This window comes from Pyrus communis, chromosome 8 (genome assembly GCF_963583255.1).
Source record: "Pyrus communis chromosome 8, drPyrComm1.1, whole genome shotgun sequence".
NCBI classification, from domain to species: domain Eukaryota; kingdom Viridiplantae; phylum Streptophyta; class Magnoliopsida; order Rosales; family Rosaceae; genus Pyrus; species Pyrus communis.
This window is the reverse complement of record NC_084810.1, coordinates 19,109,284-19,120,675: the sequence shown is the minus strand read 5'-3', so window position 1 is coordinate 19,120,675 and position 11,392 is coordinate 19,109,284. Positions and strand designations below refer to the sequence as shown.

Below are 11,392 nucleotides of genomic sequence, written 5' to 3'. Positions count from 1 at the left end.
AACGATGAATTCCTACTCCACGATGAATTCCTACTCCAACGAGGATTCCTACTTCAACGAGGATTTCTACTTGAAGTAGGAAAGTTAACCCTAGGTTTCCCGTTTTGGTAACCTTTCCTAATCTGAAACGTCCGTATTTTCTAGCCACTTTGAAGGCCTTGTATGCACTTTAGGACACAAAACAAAGGCCCTAGGCCCCTTAAACCCCTTTGCCGTGGCCTCTCCCTTTCTTTCCTTCCCTTGCCGTGCAAGGGGGGGCATTTTTGTCCTAGGTTATGCATTTAAACACATGCTCCTTCCTAATTTAAAACCCTAGCCGCACCTTGCAGCCATTCCCTCTTTAATTTCTGATTTTATTTCCTAATTCTAAAAGCCTTTGATTTAATTTTAATTAACCAAAATAAGCTAGGGTTTTGTTTTCTGAAACCATATATATTTTAAACCCTAGCCGCACCCTAGATTCTCTATTATTCATTCTTTCATATTTCAGCCATATTCTCTCCCTAAGCCGCAGCCACCATCACCCAAAAACCCCTTCAATCCGCAGCCTTCTCCATCCATTCCAGCCACTTCCCTTCTCTGTCGCAGCCACTCCACCCTTCCAGCCACCATTCCTAACCTCCATACACCTTCCCACCTCCTTGCCGCACCACCATATCCCCATAAACCCATCTACAAACCAGAAAAACATCCAAAAATCCATAAAACCTTCTCTGCCGCAGCAAGAAGAAAGGAGAAAGAGGAGCTTGAAACGTGCAGAAATTCAAAGTGGATTCGTTGGGCGTTTTAGGTGTAATCAATCTTTTGTTCTCTATGTTTAATTTCAATTTTATTTCTCTTTCTGTGAACATGAGAGGCTAAATCCCTAGTTAGCTAGGGGGTGATTCAAAACCATGTTTATACTTGCAATATAAATTGATTACCTTCGGTTGGAATTTCATGAGTTGTGGATTCAATTCGTTTAACTGCTTGATTGATAACTTATTTGTGTATGTTTATTGAGAGTGCACGCTTAGTTTTCATGCATGAATATGACGCTAGAATATAAGTGAGTTTCACCTAATAGTTACAAACTTATATTCACAAGTAGTGGAGGTTGCTTATAAACAATCGCGTTAAATGAATTCTTGGCACTAGTTTCATGCTCATCATAGTAACGAATGCCTTGTCAACACTTATAGTTTTCATGTTGCTTAATGATCTTTGATTGTATCTTTATTGTGCTTTTCACGTAAAAGACTTTTGGAGAATGTTTTGAATTGTGTATGCGTTGTCCCATCCAATTCATTAACTTAAGGAGAACTTGAAGGTTAATTTAAGCGAACCTAATTAACCCGGGGTGTTGAGTTTCATGATTCATTGAAAGACCAACTGAAAATCATCTTGTATGCAAGTGTGACATGTGTGGAGAAGAACCTTCTAGCTAGCATTCCATCCATATTTTCATCAAATTCGTATTTACATTCTGTTTTATTACATTCTGTGCATTTTGTTTAATTTCGTCAAAAACTCAATCCCCCTTTACTTTAGTGTTCAATTTAGTTAGAAAGTGTCTTAGTTTGTGTTTCTAAGTGTTTTGATTCAATTTATCACCCAAATTCGTCTAAATTAGTGTAAGTGCTCAAAACTGCCCAGATTGTGTTTTTAAGGCAGTTTTGAGTGTTTTGGTGCTGTTTTGAGTCTTTTGGGTTGTTTTAGCGTTTTAAGTGTGTAGTTTTGCATTCTTTGAGTCCAGTTTAGTGTTTTAACCTTTGTTTTACGTTTTTGAGTCAGTTTCCAAGTGATTTAGCAATCCCTCCTAATCCCCGGTTTAGAACGATCTCTACTTATACCTATACTACAATTGTCAAAAGAGGGTTTTAATTTGTGTGCTTATATAATTCGCATCAGAGGTAAACAACTGTTGTAGGGTCATAATTTCCCTCTTTTTCCTATTAAAATAGGCCTTACTCATTGGAATGCAATCCAAAGTGTTCCTTTGCATATTCATATCATCCATCTCTTATTGTATTTGTTTGGCCCATTCTTTATGCCTACAGTTCCTTTCTTCCACGACAATGGCATTTTGGTCAGCCATTAATCGCAAAAAGGCTTATATTTCCCATTGAAAGGCGATATCATCATTTGCCTTACCCTTTTCCTTCAATTTTTGGGCCTTGTTTCGTCTCATAGCCCTAGGTATGGAACCTTCACCGAAGATGGATTTTCTACCCTTGTTTCTTAAATGGTAGAAGATCCATCTTCATCCCCATCTACAGCTGAGGATGCAGTTCCGAACACTAGCGTAGGACCTACACTATGTTGAGGTGGATCTTCAAATAACACCCACCCTTTACAAATTTCCCAACAACCGTGATGCTAAAAGGGTTTCGAGTTGTCCTCCATATACAATTCCTCCGCTTCGCGTACCTAGAAAATATAATTACAAAAATTAAAGGAAATTAATTTATGAAATTAAATGTAATATAATTAAATATCTAAAATAAATTGTGAAAACACTTACTTCGTTGCAGTAATTGGCGCCGCTTTCATGTCTACTTGCGACCATTAACAGTGCTTGATGCCATTTATTCAAACTTGGATGAATATGTTTCTTCCATCTTGAAGAACAATTCTAGTTGTTTCGAGTATTTGGTGGAGTGGTGCCTTCGTAGAACTCAATAGTTTTTTTTTTTTTTTGTACACACGAGTCCAAACACCTTCACTTGTTTGAGAAGTCCCCCTCACACTATCTTCTGAGACCCATCTATAAGCCCTGCAAAAAGCTTCATCTTCTTTCCGGGTCCAAGCCCTACCTTTCATTGCAGATGTGGCCATTTGAAAATTATTGAAACAAATTGAAGGAAAGACTATTGGAAGAGGTAAGAAAATAGAATGTGAAGAATTGAAATAGAATGAAGTGAGATCATATGGAATGATTAAAATTACGTGAGAAATGGTGTAGGAGTGGCTTAGGTACTTATAGGGAAAAAATGGGATTTTTTTTAAAAAAAAATTGGCCAAAAAAAAAAAAATCAAATCCAACAATAATTGACGTCAACTAGCCCTTGGTTTAAAAAATTTGGCCCGACCTGGGGTTGGCTAGTTGGCTGGGTTGGGCCAACCGGTTGGCCCTTTTCTCCTTTTTTGGGCTGGTGAGACCCACGAGCCCTTTGGCCTAGCCCTAGGTTGGAAACGATTTTCGTGTCATTTCGGTCTATTTTCAACCTCTGGACCTCTGGCCGGCCCTTTTCTCCTTTTTTGGGCTGGTGGGACCCACGAGCCCTTTGGCCTAACCCTCAGTTGGAAACGATTTTCGTGTCACTTTGGTTTATTTTCAACCCTCTAGACCTCTGGCCAGATCAGTTGGAGATGGCCTAAGACCATCTTCGAGAGAGAGGTGGGCCCTCCCCCGTAGAACCCAGGTTCCAATCATCGGCTATGTTGTTTAGATTAACATAGTGTTCATGAATTCTACTTTCCAATCATTTCCTCCATTGCTTCTCCTTAACAGAAATTATCACAAAAAAATAACTGAAAAGCTAAACCAAGCCATAAATATGTCTACGAATTTCATATCAGGCCATATACTCTGCTTCTCCAACAGATTTCATCATACCATAAAAGTTGCTCTATCATTCCATAAATTATTAACACTTATCATTCGTCAAAACTGAAAAAATGCAAAACAATTTCATCATGGTCTTTCTATAAATGCCAACAAAGCGAGATCTACTTTATCTTTACACAATAAATTAACAATCGATTCCACAGTTGATGCATCTGTAGAAAAACCCCTCTCCACCATTTCTTCAAAAGCTTCACTGCCGTTGATGTCTCGTTGTTATTGATAAACCCTCAGATAATTGTGTTGTACGTGCAACCATCTAGAGAACAACCTCTCTCTTCCATTTCTTTAAGCAAGTTTTCTGCTTCACTTGCTAGTCCCCCATTACAAAATCCACTGATCATTATAGTATATGTCCTGACATTAGGTTGAATACCTTTTGATGATAAACTAAGAAAGAGATCCCATGCATATTCAACCTTTTCAGCTTTGCACAATCCTTCAATAAGAGTAGTGTAAGTTACAATATCAACATCCAACTTCTTTCCCTCCATCTCTTCCAACAATCCAACTGCCTTGGGAAATTGTTGGTTTGCACACATGCCATGCAATAAAATAGAATAAGTTTGAATGTCTGGAAGTTGGCCACAAGCTTGCATTTGAGAGAACAAGTTCTGCGCATCTTGTGTTCTCCCCATCTTGCAAAACCCATCAATAAGAGTGCTATAAGTAACCGTATCAGGAACTCCCTTATGAGACATTTCCACAAAAAGCATTCGGGCATCATCTATCCTTTTACGCTTACAATAGCCGTTTATCAATATGTTATAACCATGCAATCCTTGCTAAGCATTAGATCAAAGATCTTTTTCCCCTCGTCCATTTCTCCTCGCAAACAGTAACCATCCATAAGCGAGTTGTAAGTAACTGTATTAGGTTTGATACCTCTTTGAATCATCATCTCAACCACGCTCCTTGCTTCTTGGACCATCCCCTCTTTGCATAATGTATCAGCCAAGACACTGAATGTGTGCACATTTGGAAAGATATGTTTACGCACCATTTCATTCAACAATCTCGTAGCTTCTTTCCACTTCCCTATTTTACAGACTCCATGAATCAATTTGTTATAGGTAACAATAGTTGGGGAAATACCCTTACTAATCATTTCTGAGAAGATGTGCAGTGCATCGACAACTAGAGTATCTTTGCAAAGACTGTCGATAATCGTGTTATAGATAACAACGTTAGGCTTGCAAGCTCCTTCTTCCATCTTCTTAAGCAATTGGATAGCTGCAATGTTGTTACCTTTCATGCAAAGGGCCTTTACTAAGGTGCCTAAAGTAACAACACTTGGCTTGCAATTACCTCTTTCCATCATTTTGTTGAAAAGTGCTGCTGCCTCGGCCTCTCTATTCTTAAGAAGAAAGCCGTTGATTAGAGTGGTGTGGGTTGTGACATTTGGCTCAAAACCTAATTTGAAGAAGTTACCCAAGACTGACAAACTAAACTCCATTTGGTTGAGATGACAAAAGCAATTAATGATAATGGTTAGAGTATAAATATCTGGACGAATTCCGGACACAACCATTTGGTTATTCAAGGAGATGACTGTTGAGTAATGTTTCAACTTGGCAAGTTGACCCAACACTGGAGTGAAAGGGATAATGGAAGGCAGAGGACGCCTTTGAAGCATTTGGTCGAACACATTGAGAGCATCCTCAACATTAGTGATTTTCACACGCTGGTGTTGTTGGGTGTTTCTTGATTACGTCGATTTAGAAGCTCGAGAGTGAAACAAACCCAAGTAATTGTTGAAGAAAACAACGACAGAATAAGATTGAACAAGACAAGGCAGCATACCTCCGAATCTGAGTCCGAGTCTGCTGCTGCCATAACCAACTTTCAAAGAAGAAGAAGAAGCAGCAGCTGTTGTTTCCCGCATCATCTTCAGTGAGTCAGCGAGTCCGTGCGTAAATCCTCTTTCGAAAAACGTTTGCTGAGGATGATTTGTGGAGGAAAGAATCTGCTTCAACCTGTTAGCGCGATTTTGTTTTTCTTCTTAGTTTGAAAACAAGAAGGGTAAAGCTCTCAACCTTCAATATCCCTATTTGACGGACAAAATTAAAGACAACTCCCTAATAAAATACGGTCAAAATAGTAATATCCTACCATTCACAAATTTATATTACCAACAGGACTTGTGAAATTTCCGGAGAGCACTGTTTGGAGCGTACATGGAGAGTTCCACTTTGAAAGAGTCGCATTAGCGTTTCACTTGATTTCTTTCTGGCTAATCTATACATTTTTAAAATTAGCTTTGATGGTTTTGTTCATGCTAATGGTATTATCGTAATGCTGCTGCAGGGTTTGTAATTCGAGGTCATAATAGTAATCCAATAAAAAGGGAGCCTTACATTTCCAAGCCTATACCACCAATGGATATGTCAACTTATGCATCGAGCTTCAAACCAGCAGGTCTCTTGGATCTCTAGAGTTAAAATAGTTGCAAACTCAAATCATTCTTCATTCATGGTAGTAATCTGTAAAGATATCCAGATTCTTACAAAATCTTATGCTGGTGCTCGTTCTCGGAAGGAAAGGCTTCCTGAGAAGTACATAGCCGCTGTATCAGGATTCCCTTCTGCTTTTCACCCAGGAGCTTGTAGTACTCGCAGTTGGATGGCAAAGTCCGCCAGTTTTTGCCTTGTATTGGGATATGAAATTGCAACTTTCTCTTCAGGTTGGTACTTACGTGCACATGCTCGCTTAATTAAACACCGTCAGTTGGGACAAGGCATAACCGTAATGATTAACTCCACATTTATGCCAAATTGATCTCTTCCAAATTGCTGGTCTTTTACTTGTCATCCAGTCTGTTTATCGTGCCAGCACTATTGAAATTTACTCAACGCCTGCACCTGTTAATATGAGGGGATTGTTCAGGGCATGCATCTTAATTCTTCAGCCCTGAGCATCCTTCCTGTTCTAGATTCAGAAATGGAAGACTGACGGAGCCAAACATTTACTTGCAATTGCCTTCTTATTGCACACACATTACCCACAGGACTCGTTAAACTCCATATCAACAACTCAAGGCATTTATTTCAATGGTGACTTGCAATATTTTAGTGCAGATAGAAAAATGATTAAGAAAAGATGGAATTCGTATATTCTTTGTTTAATCACATCTGACATTGTTTGATCGGATACAGATTGTACCTTTCATGATGGAATTCGGATGCATCATCATATGTGTATTGTATCTGGTGTTGGAGCAAAGTTTAAGAAATGGATTGAGACCTCCTCCTGTAGCTATCATTTCCTCCATTGCTTCTTTCATCAGACCCATATCCTTTAAAATTAATTATACATAATCTCCTCAAGATAATTATTACCAAAAAATAAAAGAGAAGTTAAACCAAGCCATAAATATGTCTACGAATTTCATATCAGTCCCATTACTCTGCTTTTCAACAGATTTCATAATCTTAAAAGAAAAGTATCATAAGAGTTGCTCGATCACTTGATAGATTCAATTAATAACACATATAGATTCAATTAATAACACATATCATATATCACTAGCCAATGCACGAATGAATGGCTACCTGAACTGCACTCAGCAGCAGAACAACTCCCTCCAATGTAGCATTCAAGAGAAGGAAGCACCGAAACTTGTCAAAACTGAAAAGATGCAAAACAATCTCATCCTGGTCTTTCTATAAATGCCAACAAAGCAGGATCTACTTTATCTTTACACAATAAAATAACAACCAACTCCGTAGTTGATGCATCTGCAGAAAAACCTCTGAAGTAATTCATAATCCTATAGTATATTTGAGAACAAGGCAGCGCTTGCAACCACTGAAATGTGATTTCCAATCTTACCTGGGTATCCCATATACTTTATAAATGTTTTAAGTTAAATAATATTTACATGCAAGAAAGAAAACAGCAAAGCCCATGTATGCACGTCAACAAATAACAATCGAAAAGTCTAAGCCCCATTACTCGGCTTTTTCAACAGATTTCATAATCTTAAAAGAAGAGTATCATAAAAGTTGCTCTATCACTTGATATATTCAATTAATAACACATATCATACATCACTAGCCAATGCACGAATGAATGGCTACCTGAACTGCACTCAGCAGCAGAACAACTCTCTCCAATGTAGCATTCAAGAGAAGGAAAACTTGTCAAAACTGAAAAGATGCAAAACAATTTCATCACGGTCTTTCTATAAATGCCAACAAAGCGGGATCTACTTTATCTTTAGACAATAAGTTAACGACCAACTCCGTAGTTGATGCATCTGCAGAAAAACCCCTCTCCACCATTTCTTGAATAAGCCTCACCGCTGTTGATGTCTCGTTGTTATTGATAAACCCTCGGATAATTGTGTTGTACGTGAAACCATCTGGACAACAACCTTTCTCTTCCATTTCTCTAAACAAGTTTTCTGCTTCACTTGCTAGTCCCCGGTTGCAAAATCCACTAATCATTATGGTATATGTCCTGACATTAGGTTGAATTCCCTTTGATGATAAACTTCAAAAGAGATCCCATGCATATTCAAATTTTTCAGCTTTGCACAATCCTTCAAAAAGAATATTGTAAGTTACAATATCAAAATCCAACTTCTTTCCCTCCATCTCTTCCAACAATTCAACTGCCTTGGGAAATTGTTGGTTTTTACAAAGGCCGTCCAGTAAAATATTATACGTTTGAACATTTGGAAGTTGGCCACAAGCTTGCATTTGAGAGAACAAGTTACGTGCATCTTGTGTTCTCCCCATCTTGCAAATCCCATCAATAAGAGTGTTATAAGTAACCGTATCCGGAACAACTCCCTTACGAGACATTTCCAGAAAAAGCATCTGGGCCTCATCTATCCTTTTATGCTTACAATAGCCGTTGATCAATATGTTATAACTACGAGCATTAACCATGCAACCTTTGCTAAGCATCACTTCAAAAACCATTTTTGCCTCGTCCATTTCTCCTCGCATACAGCAACCATCTAGAAGCGAATTGTACGTAATTGTATTGGGTGCTATATCCCTTTGCGTCATCATTTCGACCACGCTCCTTGCTTCCTGGACCATCCCCTCTTTACAAAATGTATCAACCAAAACACTGAAGGTGCACACATCTGGAAAGATATGTTTACTCACCATTTCATTCAACAATCTTGTAGCTTCTTTCCAGTTTCCTAATTTGCAAACTCCATGAACCAAAGAGGTATAGGTAATGACATTTGGGGCAATACCCTTACTCATCATTTCTGAGAAGAGCTTCAATGCATCAACAACTTGAGTATCCTTGCAAAGACTGTCGATGATCGTGTTATAGACAACTACGTCAGGCTTGCAACCTCTTTCTTCCATCTTCTTAAGCAGTTGGATTGCTGCACTATTGTTACCTTTCATGCAAAGACCCTTAACTAATGTGCCGAAAGAAACCACATTCGGCTTGCAATTACCACTATCCAACATTTTATTGAAAAGTGCTGCAGCCTCGGCCTCTCTATTCTTAAGAAGAAAGCCGTTGATTAGAGTGGTGTAGGTCGTGACATCTGGCTCAAAACCTAATTTGAAGAAGTTACCCAAGACTGACAAACTAAACTCCACTTGGTTGAGATGACAAAAGCAATTAATGATAATGGCTAGAGTATAAACATCTGGACGAATTCCGGACACAACCATTTGGTTATTCATGGAGATGACTGCCGAATAATATTTCATCCTGGCAAGTTGAGTCAAGATTTGGTTGAAAGGGACAACGGGAGGCAGAGGACGCCTTTGAAGCATTTCGTCGAACACATTGAAAGCATCCTCAACATTACTGATTTTCACAAGCTGGTGTTGTTGAGTGTTTCTTGATTCGGTCGATTTAGAAGCTCGAGAGTGAAACAAAGCCAAGTAATTGTTGAAGAAAACAACAACAGGAGAAGATTGAAGAGGGCAAGGAAGCATACCTCTGGTGCTGCTGCTTCCATAACCAACCTTCAAAGAAGAAGAAGCAGCAATCGTTGCCCGCATCATCTTCAGCATCTCTAATTGTTGTAAGACCTTGTGAGATTTTAAGAGCATGAATTTCACGTTTTTTTTCTAGTTCTTAGATTAACGCAAATTGAAAATAAATACACAAACCAACGAAAAGAATGATTCTATTTTGTCATGATTTTAGGTTTGGTCATAATTAAATTTCTTTTTCTATATATAAAACGAACCAAGTGAATAAGATATTTTAAAAAGTGAATAAACGGTTCGGTCTAGTTTTGAGGTTCTACCAAGATGAAAACTGAAATGGATATCAACGGTTCGGTCCGATTTTTAAACGTTAGTTGATTTTATTTTTTTTGTCAACATTGTTTTTTCTGGTTTATTATGTTGTTGTTCAATTCAGTTCCTTGATTTTTATGTCCTCCCCTACAATTATATATAGAAATAAGGGCTTGTATTTCATATTACACATCTTGCAGGTCAAGAAATGCTGAAATATCTCTATTAGTCTTTCTAACCTCCGAAATGATGTAATGTTATGACAAAGCCACCAATTGGTCTTTTTTTTGTAACATACAATACTACATTAAAATTGAATAATTTTTTTTTTTTAACAAACCATATTATCTACACCAAGAGAGGGAGACAAAGTGGGCAAAACCTCACAATGAGTTAGCCATATTAATGTGGTTCAAATCTAAGATATTATTATTTACAAGTGAATGGGAATGTTACTAAAATGTAGTATTAAGTGGCAATTGAAAACGTTATTTGATGCAAAAGTGAGAAGTACTGAGCATGAAAGTTTTGCATGCTTAAAGCCGTGAAACAAGCCAACAATGAAGAGCACCACCTTCGTTATTCATACGTCACTAGGCGATGCATGAACGAATGGCTACCTGAACTGGACTCGACAGTGGAACAACCGCCTCCTCCAATGTAGCATTCAAGGGAAGGATGCACCGAAACTTGTCAAAACTAAAAAGATGCAAATCAATTTCATCATGGTCTTTCTCTAAATGCCAACAAAGTGGTATCTACTCTATCTTTAGACAATAAATTTCATCATGGTCTTTCCCTAATTGCCTCTCATGAACTTACTCATGTAAGCTCATGAGTAGCACCAATAGTAGCACTAGAGGCAAACAATATAAATTGGCGGCAGCGGCAAATAATGGAGGAGGAGCAGACGGCACAGCTACACGAAATCTTCCGATCGTTTGACGGCAACAAAGACAGCAGCTTGACTGAATCGGAGTTGTAAAATAATTGACCAAGAGATCAATGAAGGGTGTAAAATAATTGCAATAAGGTGATTTAGCAAGTTAATGGAGTTTTCTCTCCCGTTAGGGTGAGAGTTTCTCTCCGCACTAGAAGAAAAATGTTCATCTACCACGGTGAATGCCCGTGATAGATTGCAATTCACCACAAACATTGTGCCCATTAGTAATTTGGAAGTGATAAAAAGTCTCAATTTCTACCATGAGCTATATCCGTTGTCAAATGTAATGTAACCATAAACAATGCCTGTTGTAGATTGGAATTTACATCGGGTACTACTGCCGTTGTGGATTAGTTATTTACCACGAGTAATGCCCGTTATAAAAAAATTTCCAAAAAAAAAAAAAATTATATAAATCCACAAAGTTGGAAATTTAATTTTTTTTTTTTTTAAATAATCACATATTAAAAAAGAATTACAAACTGTACAAAGCTAACAACACCACCATCGATTTTCAATTTTTTTAAGCCTGAGAGGTTCAAACTCTCGCAGGGAATCCCTATGCACTTAGCAAGCACACGCCTTAACCACTCGGCCAAAGCGACTGTTGAT

The 11,392-nt window shown here is 38.1% G+C and overlaps 1 protein-coding gene and 1 pseudogene across 1 annotated transcript; both read right to left on the bottom strand.

The window, feature by feature from the left end:
* Nucleotides 1-3,651: 3,651 nt before the first annotated feature.
* On the bottom strand, nucleotides 3,652-5,641 carry LOC137743813 (putative pentatricopeptide repeat-containing protein At1g12700, mitochondrial; annotated as a pseudogene).
* Nucleotides 5,642-7,557: 1,916 nt separating this feature from the next.
* LOC137743716 (pentatricopeptide repeat-containing protein At1g62910-like) lies at nucleotides 7,558-9,721 on the bottom strand. Its single transcript, XM_068483661.1, has one exon. It carries the CDS (start codon nucleotides 9,643-9,645, stop codon nucleotides 8,104-8,106), a length of 1,542 nt encoding a protein of 513 aa, XP_068339762.1. The 5' UTR covers nucleotides 9,646-9,721; the 3' UTR covers nucleotides 7,558-8,103.
* Nucleotides 9,722-11,392: the final 1,671 nt, after the last annotated feature.